The sequence below is a fragment of the Phascolarctos cinereus genome, unplaced genomic scaffold, assembly GCF_003287225.1.
Source record: "Phascolarctos cinereus isolate Bilbo 61053 unplaced genomic scaffold, phaCin_HiC Scaffold_4;HRSCAF=312, whole genome shotgun sequence".
In the NCBI taxonomy this organism is placed as follows: domain Eukaryota; kingdom Metazoa; phylum Chordata; class Mammalia; order Diprotodontia; family Phascolarctidae; genus Phascolarctos; species Phascolarctos cinereus.
This window is the reverse complement of record NW_027555847.1, coordinates 540,332,318-540,349,012: the sequence shown is the minus strand read 5'-3', so window position 1 is coordinate 540,349,012 and position 16,695 is coordinate 540,332,318. Positions and strand designations below refer to the sequence as shown.

Sequence of the window (16,695 nt, the reverse complement as noted above, 5' to 3'; positions counted from 1 at the left end):
AGTAGGAGGATGCCATAAGTTTTTACCTTTAAATTTCAGATATATGCTGATTCTTTTCCTGCTAACTAATCTCTGAAATAATAAGGAGAATGCATTTTGTTTTGTTTTTGTGAATGGACTCTTGAATTTGTCAGTACTCCAACTTAATACTTTATAAACAATTAGAAGCTAGATTAGAATTTCATTTTATTGTTGTTTCATGGTAACAATTTAGAAATGGCAACATTTCTAAATTTCCCTTCAAATGGACATTTGAGTTGATTTTTTTTCTCCTTTACCTTGACGGTTATTTGAATGATTTTCCACTTTGATACACTACTTCTGAAAAAGTTGTATGACTCTGTACTAATATTTTTGTACGTGGTATAAAAATGACCAAGGTGAATGTTAATCATTTTTTGATTGCCGACCTACATATTAAAAGATGCGCAAACTATCTTTGTAAGAGGTGAATCAACCTCTCGATGCCTGTATGACTTTATCTAAGCTGCCAAGTTTGAACCAGATGCAATTTAAAATGGCTAAGTTCTAAGCCTCTGGAAATGGAGTTCTTAATGGAAATAGTGACAAGATCATTAACTATAGTAACCCTGCTGGGTGCTTGCTGCAGGAATGCTAGACTTGTACATCCAAACATGTTATGTGAACTGGTCGTAGAAGTGAGGTTGATTTGAATAAGAAGTTTAGCTGATATAAAGTGCTGGAAGAACAAGAGGTTTTGTTCACCTATCTTCTCTTAACTTCATGAAGGCTAATTATTTAGAGAAGAATGGTTTGGTGAAAGTACTATTTGATCTATATTTTGGGAAGTGTAATAAATTGATGTGCATGAATTTGGGAATGCAAAGGAGAAATAAGTTTTTTTCTGTTACCCTTTGATTTTGAAACTATTTTTCATAATTCTCAATGAGAATCCCTTTGTCATATTAGCATTTTAGTCATATTAGTATACACACACATACAATCTCTGTTCTAGGATAACAATTTTGGCTTCCTAGCACACATTACTAAAGACCGTGAAAATAAAATAAAAAAACCCCAAAGCAAAACAAAACACCATATCTCTACATCTGCACCAGTTGATTTCTTGGCCTTTCTAGGTCTAATCAATAATCACATTGTGTATTTATCTGAGGTTTTTTTTTTCCATTCTCCTTTGAGGTCAGATTTTACTGTTGGTCTTTATATATCAGAAAAAAGGACATAGCCTTCTGCACTAATCATTTTGGCTTCACTATTTCCTTTTGGTAATAAACTGCTTAGCATCCATACTAGTAACTTTTGATAAGTTCTGTTCTGCTTCCATATTTTGTCTGCTTCTGATGATATACATTTTATCCTCATCAATACTCCTCCTCCATTCATGTAACAGCTCTTTGGACACTTTTTAATAATTAAATTGGATTAAAATGATGAATACTTTGTATTTGGCAAAATAACTGAGATGGCAAAAATGACTAGATGTGGGACTGTTGAAAGATGCTTAAACTGATCATTTCTGAATAGACTTTTAAAATGATAAGAGATAAGCAGTTTTGATGATTTTTGCCTAGAAGATCATCGCTCAATTGCAGTACTTTAACCGTCTTATGGACCACCAGTTAGTCACATTCGGGCAGTGTCATCTTAGTAAAAGGCTTTGTTTTATTTTGTGTTGCAAAATATTTTAAAGAGAGCATTTTTTAAAAAAGAACATGATAATTGTGTCATGTTTTTGTCCTGATTCATTGCATTTTATTTTCTGAATGAGACCAGGCACACCTTTACAACAAAAATTTCAGTTTAATAGTGCAATGTATTTCTTTTTTGGAACTGCTTTGAAATAGAGATTATTGGTAATTCTGTAAGCTTAACATATTTGCTACTAATCAAATCATGGGATGGCAATATTTGGTAATTTTTGTGATGGTAGTGGTATTCAGGGAAGCTTTTTGTGAGTGCTGCTGACTCTGGTTCCCCTTTTTTTCATTTCTTCATATTAGAGTGGAATTTAGTTTGTTCATAATGTATTATTGATTGGTCTGAGAACTGCAGCAGCCCCAAGGCCTTGTCATCAATGGTACTTACTCTCCCAATAGTGAATGCATCACTTCATGTAGCTATTTGGGATCCAAGTCTGTGGGATATAAGCCTACAATTGTTAATCTTGTACTGAACGGTTTTTCAGGAGAGGAACTCTTCATTGTTGTTATGGAATTTTTTTCCCATTGGTTAAAGAATAGTCCCTTTGTCATAGCAGTAAGATAAGCTTGTTCAGGATGTTAATGATGTATTTTCATTCATTGCTCATAATACTACAGTGTAACAACTAAAGTACATTTCATTGTCTCCAAGAGGACAAACATGACCAGTAGACTGAAACACAAAATCGGGCCCTTACCCACTCGGTATACGTGTTTCTTAACATACCCTATAGCAGCAGGGCACAAGAACTGCCTTTTTAGAAACCCCTAAGAAACAGTGGGAGGGACGTTGGCGTGTTGTTGACTGTTTTTGAAGCAGGTTACCTCTTTGCAACATGTCCCGGTCAAACATTTAAAGTATTTTTGTTTTTGTTTTTGTTTTTAAGGCTTTTTTTTTAAATAGAGGGCATTTTCTTTCCCTCTTTATATTCCTACCAAATTCCACTGTGTCCTTTCACATACACAAGTAATCAATCAGTCGACCAGTCAATCCAGAATTTGAGGCTGGTGTATAGCTTATCTTTGCTTTCTGAATTCTTGCAAGTTTAATATCTATCTGAAAGCCTGCTGCAGAGAGGGGAGAAGCAGAGTCACTTTCTGACATGCTGGTAATCTAGAAATCCAAAGTTAAGTTTTCAGCAGAAGGATATTTATATCATTAATGAAAACAAGAGCTGAAAGAGAACAGTTATTGTAATAGAAATGAAAACACAAATAGAAAACTTCCATGGAAAAAGATTGTTACTGCTACCTTCAGACTTTGAAGGGCCTAAAAACACTGAAGTAAATTTTTGTGCTGGAAATGTTTGTTTTTCTAGCAGCCCTTTTCTATACTCTGTCCAGCCCGCTGTACCGATTTGGGCAGCTTTAAACAAACCTCAAGAGTTGTATAGTGATGTATATATGTGATGATGACTCTAAATGATTGAGCATGTTAGAAAGTTAGCCTTCCATGAAAACTGGTTCAGTGTCTGAATGGGGTTTTGATTGCATTAATAACTTAGCTGGTTCTGTGAATATAAATAAAATCATTTCGCTTTCATATAATCCTAATTTACTCTGCAGTGTTGGAATTTGCTACAAATTTAGGAATATTCTTCCTATTAAAAGATCTTCTCTCACTTTCTCCTTATGAAAGTACACGATATTTTTCTGATTAGCAAGCTGTTATCTACTGAAAACAGAAAATTAAAAAAATATTTTTTTAAGGATACTATAGTGAGACTTTAAAAAAGAATGTTGTAAGAGACAAAATAAATTCAACTTCAGTCATGTTTGGTTAATAATAGTTCACATTTGAAAAGGGAAATGGATTTCACTGGAAAAAGGAAGTCCTGAGGGCCAGCTAGGTGGCTCAGTGGATAGAGCACCAGCCCAGCAGTCAGGAGGACCTGAGTTCAAATTCGGTCTCAGACCAGACACTTGACACTTACTAGCTGTGTGACCTTGGTCAAGTCACTTAACCCCATTGCCTAGCAAAAACAAACCAAAAAAAAAGAAAAGAAAAAGGAAGTCCTGGATAGGGCAAAAAGTCTGGTCTAGCTCTACCTCTTCATTTTTTTTTAATTCATCCCCTTCCCTCTACTCACTTAGTAAACATCGTAGTTAAGGCCCTGATTGAGTTTCCCCTGGTATATTGTGGTACCTTCATAATTGGTCTTCTTGCTTTCAATCTCTCCCTGTTCAAACCCACATTTTACGGAAGTGCCAAATTAATAATCCAAATGTATACTTCTGACCATGTCACTCACTCCCTTGCTACAGAAGTTTCAGCTGCTCCCTATTGTCTGGAATAAAATGCAAATTCCCCTGTTTGAAATTTAAACCCTGTAGCAATAAGGCCCCAACCTATTATTTTAGACTGATTTCATATAGTTTTTCTTGTACGTGGGTACATACACCTCAGTTTCAGACAAATTGTCCCTGGACTCAACATTTCCTCTTATTTCGTCATGCTTTTATAAAACCAGGCTCTCCAAGGTGCCTAGAGTCCTCTGACCTACCCAGTTCCTCTTCTTGGGATCCCTAAATCCTTCAAAGCTCATCTCAAATGCAACTTCTTACATCAGTTCTTTCCTGATTCCTCCTGTAATTAGTGTAATTCCCCTCCCCACTCCCACCCCCGAATTTCTTTTTAGTTTACTTGCATTTATGTTACTGTGTTCATGTTTCCTGCTACCTTGATAATCCCCCAGGGGAATGTAAGCTCTATGAAGACGGGGACAGGTTTGATTTTGACTTTGTATTCCCTGGGCCAAGCACAATACTAATCCCTATAATAAATGCTTATTAAAATGAATTGACTGGAATAATTCACTAGAAAGCATAGCATAGGGAGCCCAGCTACTTAGGCTCTCTAGGTCTTTTCTAGTGTGATTCTTATTCAAGTTTTCCCCTAATGTACCCCATAGATTACCTCCATTGTATGTTAAAGACTTTCTTCAGGTTCTTTTAATATCATAAGGATGCTTACCAATGTGCCGCAACTAGGCAATATAGATATAGGTAGACATGTAGATATATTTTTTTCTGTTATTCTTGTTGTAAGACTAGGCTACCTCATTTTCCTGTTATAAATGATCTAGATAATATTATGTCACTTCTTGTTAGCCACCAAATATTTATTAAACACAGCATTTTTTTGAAAACCCAGCCTTGGAATGAAGTAGGAATGAAATAGGAAATAGGAAAATAGGAAAGACCATACCGGACTATACATTAACTTCCTCTAACTTAGAACTCCATGGTACCTGAAATGTGTCTGAGTTGCTACACATTCTACATCTCTTGCAGCTAGTTCACATTCCTGTTTTGAATAGTAAACACTCCTTTGACTACACATTACATTTTCCTTCTTGTAACGAAATGTTCTGAGTCTGACATATTTAATGTTTTTTCCTTTTTAGTATAAGAGACTTAAGGTTATTCTCAAGTTGGGTACTTTGTTGTTGTTAAGGTTGTTTCTGTTGTTGTCTGACTTTTGTGACCCCCATCTGGGGTTTTCTTGGCAAAAATTCTGGTGTGGTTTGCCATTTCCTTCTCCAGCTCATTTTAGAAATGAGGAAATTGAGGCAAACAGTCAAATGACTTGCCCGGGGTCACATAGCTAGTTAAGTGTCTGAGGCCAGATTTAAACTCATGTCTTTCTGATTGCAGGTCCTGTGCTTTATTCCCTGTGCCATCTAGCTCCTCTGGGTACTTTAAGAAACTGCATTAATTCTCTCAAACCAATAGAGTACCCACCCTTTAGGGATTGTACTAGGTTTTGAAGTTAATGCTTATCCCAAGGTCATTACTTATGAATTATAGCTATCCCAAATGAAGTAAATGTAAGTACAGATCTTTTAAAGATCACTTAATTCCTCCATGGAGGGGAGGGGTTGTATATTGGCTAGTAAGAAAAAAAAATTCACAAAATCTGCTAAAACTTTTGTACTCATATATCTCTGGATCTGGGAATTTATTGTATTCCATTTTGCATTTCAATTCATGTTTCATTTTCACTTTGCTGAATGTGGCCTTTTTTTTCTTTTCCCACAATTACAAAAAATGTGTTTTCCAAAAATAACTCTGAATTGTTCATTAGATCTCAAGGGAAATTTAAAAAAATTTTTAAAAAGCATTTGAAATCTATTTTCATACAGTAATCAGTAAGCCATTTTCATATCTAAACAATTAAACTACAGTTTAGTCTGGCAAGTTCTCAATTTTCAGCTTTTGAAAAAAGTTATAATAATAACAAAACTGTGATTTATTATGACAGAATGTGTTCTAATTGGTTTATGCTTTGTTTTGTGCGTATAGGTTGACATACTGTCATTGTGTATTCTAAAACATATAAATACTACCTTTTTACCTCCCTTTCCCCTTGAGTTGCTGTAATTATTTTCCATAACTCTAGTTTGTATAGAAAACTTGTGTTTATGAGTTTTATAAGATTAATAGACCTGTAAGTTCACTACCTTCAAGAAAAGTTATAACCATATGCATTCCTCATACCTCTGTCATGTCTGATAAGGGGAAGTGGAAGTTTTTCCAAAGTCTTGGAGTTCATTTAAATAGAATTTAGTTTTGTGGTATTTCGTTATTTTTTAGAGGTAAACCATTGCCTCCTAGGGATGAAGCCAAATTCTGCTCACCTTTACTCCAGTTTGGATGTAGGATAATGTGGATCACTAGGAAGGCTTATTACCTTTCAGATAAAGGCTTTCAGTTGGGCTAAGTACTAGGAGAACATTTGCAAATTTGATGTTTTGGTAACAACACAATTCTTTTTATCTTTATAAAGAAAAAGCTTCATCCCTGTCTTAAACATTAACTGCTTCCCATTAAACAAGAATGGTCTTGATGATATGATGATCCATCCACCTAGGTCAGCTAGAGGTGATTAATTTTTGGATGCATTTTTGTAAGGCTTGTAAGAAAATTTTGGCCATTTTCATGGTGGCCATTGGGAAGGTACTTACTTTGTCTATTTTTTCCAACAGGAATTTTCTTTTCAAGCTGTTTTTTTCAGAATATGCCCATTCTCTTTGTCACTGTTATTACTCCCTCTCATTTATACATTTATATATTTTTCTATGTTAAATGTTAATTTTCAAAAACATTTTTCCTAAATGGAATGATTTTACAAATGGTGATGAGGGATTGGAGCAATCAGTGAGCTCTGTGAAAGAGGTGAGGGGTGGGCAGTAATCTTACAGAAAAATATTAAAAAATAGAATAAAGAAGTATATTTAAGCTTCCCCGTGAGAAATTGGATTGGCCTTTGAAATGCACTCAGGCTGGTTTGGGGGTATAATTTTTAAACTAGCAGAGTATAGTATAAAATGAAAATTGTATTTCCTAATTTGGGGGCTTCTGAAAAGAAAAATGTCTAGTTAATTTTTAGGGGTTCTTGGAGAGTCTGGAACTCATACTACATGAAGGGAATAGAGGTCTCTTCAGAGTAGTATCTCAGAGCTATGGACCAAAAGCTGAATTTTTGAAACTTAGTCAAGAATCTAAATGACTTCGTGAGTTGTGATAGCAAATAAAAATATTTTATAATGTTATTGGCAGAGAAAGGAAGACTAGCATTATTATATACTTTTACTCTGTAGTTATTATGTTTTAAATAATTTTGAACTGAAACCAATCCAAATTAACTTCTGTGGGCCTCAGTGTCCTCATGTTCAGTGAGGGAGTTGAGCTAGATAATCTCTAAGGTTATTTCCCAACACACATATCAATGATTCTATAAAATCTGTGTAATAACAAATTGTGTTTAATGTGATTCCATTTATTGTAATTAATAATGACTGTACTTTTATTTTAAAGATTTCAAAGTGCTTTTACATCCGTTACAATATCATATTCATTCAGCCCTTCATTATAAAATAGCAATCTTTCTCTCCATTAGTTCACCTGAGCATCAGGACAACAATGTGAGGTGGATAGTACAAATACTTACAGATTGAGAGCTGGAATGTATACTACCTTACTGGTTGTATAGTTGTATATATATTTTACAGATGAGAAACCTGTAGCCCTCAGAGGTTTAAGTGGCAAATGACTTTCCTAGGGTCACACAGTTAGTGGTGGATAGAGCTGAGGTTTGAATATCCTTTGACTCCAAGCCTAGCTCTTTCCATTATGTAATTGACCTGTCTTTAAGCTCCATAACATTGCTCTGAGACAGATTATACATTAGCCCCATTTTGATAGATGACGAAAATGAGATATATGAAGCAGCTAGAACACAAGTAAAAAATGCCTTGATATTTTTACTCTTATTATTTAATTTCAAATGATTTTCATTATATGTATCATTGGATGCTAGGAGCAGTGGCATAGTGGATAGAGAATTGGACTTGGAATCAGAAGTACTGAGTTAAATCTGGCCTCAGATACTAGCTGTATGCAAAAGAAACTTAATTTTTCCATTTGCCTCAGTTTCCTTATCTGTTAAATGGGGGAAGTAATAGCACCTGTATCTCCCAGGGTGGTTGTGAGAATCAGATGAGATAAAATGCTTTGCATGCCGTAAAGTTCTGTGTAAGCACTATTATTAGCTGTTGTCATGATATGCAGGAGAAATAGGGAGAAACTTCTCTTGCTGTAATGAGTGGGGAGGGAGAAGCAAAGGCATTTAAAAATTAGTTCTAACAAATCTTCACAATGTATGCATCAAATTAAGTCAGAAAAGTTTTTAATGAATATATCTTTTGGGTCACTTCATTCTTGAATTATGTTAATTTATATGATTTTTTTTTTTAGCATTGGGGTTAAGAAAAGAAAAAAAGAATAGCCAAAGAACCCTTATTTCAGATGATTTATTTTCAACCTTTTTACCTTAAAAGTCCATTTTGAGTTTAAGGTGAAGATTTGTATTGGTTCTTATTTATCACCAACTGGTTGAGTGAATTTTCTCCCTAGGCCTTGCCTTCTTGTCTTATTAATAGGTTACTTTATCGTCTTGGTTACATGGACTAAAACTACATGCTGAATGGAATAAGGCCATGTGTCCAGTAGTTCTGTCCTCTCAAATTAGTTCTGAGACACTAATTTTGGGGGTCAGGGAGCTAGTTGTTTGTTCCCTTTGTATATTTGATGCACATGTGGTTCTTCAACCATTTGAGATTATGTGATTCTTTTTTAACAATGTGAGATTATCAGATTAGGTCTCTAGTTTAGATATTAAAAATGTTTCATTTCAAAAGTTAAGTGTATTTAATTGAAGATATGTCTCAAGGATAAAAAAAAATTTTGCAGCTCATTTAGTCCTAGAGACAAGAGCTAAAATGAAGCATTTATTGGTAAAATGGTTGTAAAATAATAAATTGCAATTAAAACAAATTATCAGAAAAATTACTTTTTGTAAAAATAAATGTAATTTAAAATGCTATCTTTAGGAAATGTTCAGCTTTGTGTTTATGCTGATAATAGTATTCGTGTCACATTTAACAAACAGGCAATGAAATAAATAATTCTCTTTTATCATTTTCTTGACTATTGCATCAGAAACATCTGGTAATATGTACCCATAGGTCTTGTAATTTTCTTTGGTCTTGTGTTTATAATGATAAGTTGACTTAATTTCACATGATATACTGAAGTAAACATTATTCTGAATGAAGCTGCTTTGTTCTTTACTGTAGATTGAGTTTACCGCTTAGGCAGAAAGATGTTTCTATAGTGGAAACCTAGAGAATATTACTTGGGGCTTGGAAAGATTGAAAAATAAAATTCTAAACCAAAGTGTTTCCCCTTTATCTTGAGGGCATGTAGCATGTGTAGAGGGAAAGATTTAGAAGAATTGCATCTTTTGTTATCCGAGGGAGCTCACTAATCAGGTAGAAGTGTTGGCTGGCCTCTTGTCATTCAAGATGTTGACTAAAACATTGGGAAGAAGTAGCAGGCAATAAGAGTTATCAGCTACTATTAAAATTCTCAGTTCTGAGTAGACACTTCTGGAAAACTTCCTGCCCATCCTCCCAAAGGCTGTGGGTTACAAGTTGTCTCCATGGCTATCAACCAGTATTCTTTCTCTTATCTCATTAGTTACAGCGGTGACATATGGTCTCCCCTCTCGATTCTGGTGGCTAAAGAGTGGTGGCAGTGGGGGAAGGGAAGGCAGATGGTAAAAGCTAGTGAGTGTCACATATAGTGACAGATCTTGTCACTGTAATGTATTGAATACATATGTGTATGTGTGTGTTTATATGCATGTATTGTTATATGTGCCTGAGTTTTTTGAGGTTATTAAATGTAATAATGTTACAATGTTTTTAATAATTGAGATTATTGCAATACTTTAAAACTCAAATTTGCATCTGCATTTCAGTATTGCTTAACAACTGACCATTAGGACATCTTGTTAAGACATGTTGTACATTTTCTCAGACTATTTCTGTTTTAATCAGAATATTAAACTTATTACAGGTTGTTCTCATGTTCTGAACAGGAAGCGCTAAATCAAGTAAAGTAGTAATGTTAAAGGCTTAAAGTCAGTTTCAGGCCATCTGCTCTGTAGAAAACTTTCACTCTTAAATAAAATTAACACTCCATGTAATAATAATGACATTTGACATTTATATATAGCACTTTAAGGTTTGTAAAGCACCTTACATATAGTGTGTCATTTGATATGCATGGATACACAGACATTTTTATTAACTATTTTCTTGGTGTCAATTTGATTCAATTAAATAAGCATTTGGTAAGTGAACTGTTTTTATTTTACATTTGTTAATAAAATATGCATTTTAACAATATGCTGTTAAAGATGTAGGCTTTATACTTGCATCTTTAGAAGTTTTGTTCACATGTAGAGAATCATTAAGGGCTATTCACAGCTATTCAGACTATTAGTTCTGACTTGAGAAATGTAGAATAAACACCCTGCCTAAGTGGGAACATTTATATTGCTTTCTTATGTTTTTTTCTAACTTATCTAAGTAAGGTTTATTAAAATTTGAATATTTTACAAGGACTTTCTTATTTACTGTTTGGTTTATTCTGCTTATCATTCATTCAATTGCAAATTGATAGTCCCATTGTTTATACCCATCTTTCAGATGTTTCAATAGTGATTTCTGAATGAACCACAATTTTTCTGAATGTCATTTAGAGAAAAAGATACTATTTTCAAATGGCCATCTTCTGTATATGATCCAAAGTATCTACACTCAAGGTTGGAAGAGACTTTATCAATCAGCTCTGTTTACAGATAGAAATTCTGAAGCCCAGAGAGATGAAGTGACCTAGTAAGCAATAGCAGATCCAGGAGTTTGACCTAGAATCTTCTTAGTTCCAAACCACTTATCTTTATATTAAACTATTTTGCCTCCAAGGTTGTACTTTGTTAGTCACAGAGATAGGACCAGAGTAAAGACTTTGTCCCATTCACTTTTACTAGATGCTTCCCCAGCCCTTCTTAATTTCAGTGCCTTCCCTCTGTATTTTCCTATTTATGCTGCATATAGCTTCCTTTGTGTGTATTTGTTTGCATGTTCACTCTTTTTTTAAATACATTTTTTTTTAATTTTTAGGCTGTTGGGGTTAAGTGACTTGCCCAGGGTCACATAGCTAGTGAGTGTCAAGTGTTTGGTCTGAGGCCAGAATTGAACTCAGGTCCTCCTGACTTCACATGTTCACTCTTTTATTAGATTGTAAGCTACTGGAAGACAAGGACTGTCTTTTGCTTCTTTTTGTATCTGCAGTGCTTAGCACCTTGGCACAGAGTGGTGCCATCAGTAAGTGTTTATTGTTAGGTTAATTGATAACCATGTTGACTCTATTTAGTTCAATCATCTTTTTTAAGTAACAGCTGATATTTACATAGCACATTAAAATTTGCAAAATGCTTTTCTATACATTATCTCTTTTGATCTTCATAACAAGCTTGTGAAGTCATTACTACAAGTATTACTATTTCTTTTCCAACAAGCCAGAAATCTGAGGCTTAAAGTGGTTAAGTGACTTGCCAGTGTTCACACTTTCAGTAAGAGTCAGAACCTGGATCTGAACTCAGGTCTCTCTTGATTTGTTCTGCTTTGCTAGGCTACCTCATTACCTTACTCTATAGAATAATTATACTTTACATTTGCAATGCACTAGCAAATTTATTGTGCAATTTTATCATATAAATTGTTTCTGTTCCCATCTTCCTCCTCTCTCTATTTTAATAATAGTAATTATAGTTGATGTAATATGTTGAAGTTCACATGCATTATCTCTTTTAAGTCTCAGAAATCTTTGAGGTAGGCAGTGGAAGTATTATATCCATTTTAAAGATGAGGATTTTGAAGCACATAAACAGTTTGAGTAACCTACCCAGTTACAGAACTAGTAAATGTTATTTGTTGCTGTTCAGTTGTTTCAGTCGTTCGTGTCTGAATTTGGAGTTTTCTTGGCAAAGATACTGGAGTGGTTTGCCATTTACTTCTCCAGCTCATTTTACAGAGGAGGAATCTGTGGCAAACTGGGTTAAGTGACTTGACCAGGGTCACACAGCTTAAGTAAGCATCTGAGGCCAAATCTGAACCCGGTTCTTCCTTCCTGACTCAAGGCCCAGCACTCTACTGCACTACCTAGCTTCTCTTAGTAAATGATATAGCTTGATCTCAAAACAGAGTTCTCTGACTCCAGGTCCAGTGTCTGTCTTCCCCCTCCTCCCCTTTTTTGTCTTCCTTCCTCCCAGCTTTTCTGCCCATCTTTTTTTCCCCCCCTTCTCATTATCATATACATATTCTGACTGGTAGCCTAGATTTTTCTCACAGAGGCAACTTTCCTTATTGCCCTACCACTTGCTTAGAGGTGATAAGTTTTTAATGATGATTATTGTGTGTAATCTGTGAATAACTCATTCATTTTCTTTAAGGGAAACAAATGTTTGAATGGACATATGTTTGATTTTGTTTGCATGAGTTTGCTTTTTTTTTTTTTAAGAAGTGGAATAATATTTTTGAATTAGGGGAAATTAGAGGGCTGGCCATTGAATATGAAGCATACTTATTTACATTTGAAACAGTTTACATTAGTTTTCATGTGCTTTTCCTATTTCAGGTGCTTATTGCCATCCTCTATGTGGTTCGCTTAGAACATGCCTGAATACAGTCATACTGGGAACATCTTTTGCCTTTGGAGAGGGGAAATATCACTTGAAAAAGAAGAGATAAAACAATTGCTCTTCAAGACTGCATGATCCAAAGCACAACTCTACCTGCAACTATTGGACAAAAGCCTGCCCCTTTCCCCTTCACAGCTAATGGTGCAGTAGTACAGATGGATCGCAACAGAGAGGCAGAAATGGAATTGAGAAGAGCCTCTAGTCCCAGCAAAACAAATAAGAGTAATGAAGTGGATGGAGACAGGTCCCTGTGCCACAGCTGTTGTATCTGTGGCAAAAGCTTTCCCTTTCAGAGCTCCCTTTCACAACACATGAGAAAGCACACTGGGGAGAAGCCATACAAATGTCCTTATTGTGACCACAGGGCTTCCCAAAAAGGCAACTTGAAGATTCACATTCGGAGCCATCGTACGGGAACTCTGAGTCAAGGACATGAATCCGAGATGGGAGAGGCACAGCTTGGAGAGATGGGAGTGTCTGAGGGTCTTGATGGGTGTACTAGTCCCACCAAGAGCACTTCAGCCTGCAACAAGATACTGAATGGGGCTACCCAGATGGACAACAGCAAGATCCTTCTGAGAAGCAGCAAGAAAGATGTGGGGCCTGATGCCCCTGCTGCTGAAGAGGACAAGGTCTCCACGTTCCAGTGCACCTTCTGCAAAACCAAGTTTGAGAGGAAGAAAGACCTTGAACAGCATGTACACCAGGTCCACAAGCCATACAAATGCAGGCTGTGCAACTATATGACCTTGAGAGCAGAGACTTTACTGAACCACATTGAAAAGGACCATATCACAGCTCAGATTCCAAATGGGGAGGCCTATGTGGAGAATGGCAAGAATGAGCTCAGCCCTGGGGAATTTCCTTGTGAAGTCTGTGGTCAGGCATTTAGTCAAACCTGGTTCCTTAAAGCTCACATGAAGAAGCACAGGGGCTCATTCGACCATGGATGCCACATTTGTGGCAGGAGATTTAAAGAGCCGTGGTTTCTCAAAAATCACATGAAATCTCATGGCCCCAAAACCGGGAACAAAAACAAACCGAAAAGTGATTTGGATCCCATAGCTACGATCAATAATGTGATTCAGGAAGAAACTATCGTTACTGGCTTGTCCCTCTATGAAGTTTGCATCAAGTGTGGCAACTTGTTTACAAACCTTGAGAGCTTAAAAGTCCATAATGCTGTACACCGCAAGGTGGAAGGGAGCCGGACCCAAGACAAAACCCAAGGGTTAGTGCCTGGAAGCCTAGACCCATCTGAAACGCAGCAGTTTTTTTTACAGTGCCTGAATTTGAGACCATCTGGAGGGGGAGATAAAGTTACAAGTGGACAGTCTGGAAAAAGAGTAGCCGAGCTGGATCCTGTCAACAGTTACCAGGCTTGGCAGTTGGCCACCAAAGGAAAAGTAGCAGAGCCCTCAGAATACCTGAAGTATGGAGGGTGGGATGAAACCTTGGCAGATGCAGATGTCACCTACGACAAGGACAAGAGGGAGTACATCCTTGTGAGCCAGGAGAAGCGAAAGCGGGAGCAAGATTCCCACGCCTCTAGCAATTCCAAGAGGAAGACTTTTTCAGGAGGGCGCTCGGATAAGAATGGAGGCGTACATCTAGGAGACAACTGCTTTGTAGTTCAGGGCGATACGGATTATAGACCATCTTCCCGCCAGAGCCGCCGGGCAACCCAGAATAATAAATCAACCGAATGCTTTGAATGTGGAAAGATTTTCCGCACATACCACCAAATGGTGCTCCATTCCAGGGTACATCGGAAAGATCGCAGAACCTGCAGTGAGAGTGGGGCTGTGGCACAGAGAGAAAGATATGGCTCCACTAGTGAAGGGGACTCAGGTTCTACTAGCCAGCCCAGCAGTCCTGGATCTGCCTCAGCTCCTGAAGATTCATTGACCTCTGGGATGGGAGAGGAGGGTGCAGATGACAGCTTTGAGGAAGGAGCCCCAGAATCATTACCAGGTAAGGCCCCATATTTATTTAATTTTCTGTTACCTCCACTCAATATATGCATGCCCTCAAAAGTGTATTTTGTTCTTGTTGCATACTTCTCTGTTCCTTTTGATTAATTAGCTCGTGTATTTTTGCATAAATTACCCTCAGTGACACTTTTCTGCTGGTGTTCTCTCCTGGGCAACTGTAACTCTTAAGCTCAGGGAGCAGCTTCTTTCACACTTGAAAGATTCATGCCTTTCTTCTTGATATTCTACCCTTCCTCACTATTTCCCTTCCCCAACCCCTCAACACATAATCATTATCTCCCTCTGTCCTTTCAAACTTATACAGATGCATTAAATAAAAACTCTAAACTCTTATGCAGCTATAATTAATCTCCTTGGATTAAACTAGTCCTCTGGGTCCAATGCTTGTTAACTGGAACAGATTACTTTCCAAGTAGTAGCTAAATATTTAAAGAAGCATTGTAAAGTTCTTTGGTTCAATTTGTCTACTTTATTCTCCATCTTTTTCCAATTTTAGTTAATTATTTTTCAAAAGTGGAAAGTGGCATTTTAGTCATTGAACTGGACTTACCCACTTTGTCAGCTACATAATGTTCTCAACTAATGAAACAAGTAATGAATTTTGCCATTTAAAAAATCTGAAAATGCAGTTACATAGTCTGACATGCCTTCATATAGTCATATGAGTGTTACATAGTGAATATTACATATATGTTATTAATTCTATGTGGAAATGATGTTGGCATTGGCTATTTGTGCAGAGTACAACCATTTAAAGAATAAGATTTTGCAATAGATATTATTCATATACCTTTATTCTGAAGGCATATTCTGTAGCTAAGTAGCTACAGAAATTATTTGGGAACACTATACTACTTATGGGTTCCCGTTTTCTTTATCAGTAAAGAATAAGAAATAGTAGTTCCTCCCAAATTAAAAAAAAAGTGGCAATGGCATTTTATATTTGTATAGTATTTTATAGTTTACAAATTGCATTCACATACATAAGTTGATTTGATACTCAAAACTTTTAAGCTAGGCAGGGCCAAGTTTATGATTATGACCCCCATTTTTAAGTCAGGAAAACTGAGGTAAGGCAATATGTGTGTGTACATACACACATAATGTGTCTATATGTGTGTACGTACACACATGTCAAATCAGGTGCAGCGTCGTGATAATCATATAAACTGTATGTGTAGATAATGCATGATAATATATAACATATAGTTTCTACATTTTCTGTGTCCATTTCTTACTCATGAATTCTGTGGCAAAGCAGAATAAGCATAATGCCTTTTGACATTACAATGTTCATTCAAGGAGGTAAATCATGGCTTCTCACCCAGTTAATTGGCACTTTGAAGCTTGACCTGTTTAATCAAGAGCTGTCAGCTGCCACTGTGTTCCCCTTCCCATGGTTTTTGTTCAGCCTCCACCAGCATCTCATACTTAATGACTCCTTTAAAATTTTTAAAAACATTTAAAAAATTTTTTTCTTACTGACTTTCAATGAAAATTTCTTCCTTACTACTCTCTTCTCCTCTCACCCTACCAACCAATATGATTTTAAGACTTGATCTTTGGCAGAAGAGCTATATTTTGAAAAATGTTAGGACACCTTTCATACCTTCTAGAATATTGACTTATCATGCAGAAGATTGTTATTTTGAGAATACTAAATGACATCGTATGTCCTTTGACATAACCACACCTGAATGAACACTTAATCCCCAGACAATATTTTGAGCAGCCTGGTTAGACTAGCTCTAGTTTCTTAGTATTAAAAGAATTGGTTTGTCTCTTCTCTTTGGCTGCTCATCATCACCAGCTATAAATTGTTTGAAAAAATGGAAAACCTAGTGCTTTAGGTTGAACAGCAGTTTTACTCATCATGATTATAACAGGCATGACCAATACTCTTAAG

At 36.2% G+C, this 16,695-nt stretch overlaps 1 protein-coding gene across 8 annotated transcripts in view; it reads left to right on the top strand.

Moving 5' to 3' along the window:
* The window catches only part of ZNF516 (zinc finger protein 516), a 146,935-nt gene that overhangs the window by 46,433 nt on the left and 83,807 nt on the right, over window positions 1-16,695 (top strand). For all 8 annotated transcript variants that reach the window (XM_020986934.2, XM_020986932.2, XM_020986942.2 and 5 more), the window contains one exon: window positions 12,732-14,769. In XM_020986934.2, coding sequence (XP_020842593.1) covers window positions 12,867-14,769 — 1,903 coding nt within the window. In that variant the 5' untranslated portion in view covers window positions 12,732-12,866. The remainder of the gene's footprint in view (window positions 1-12,731; window positions 14,770-16,695) is intronic.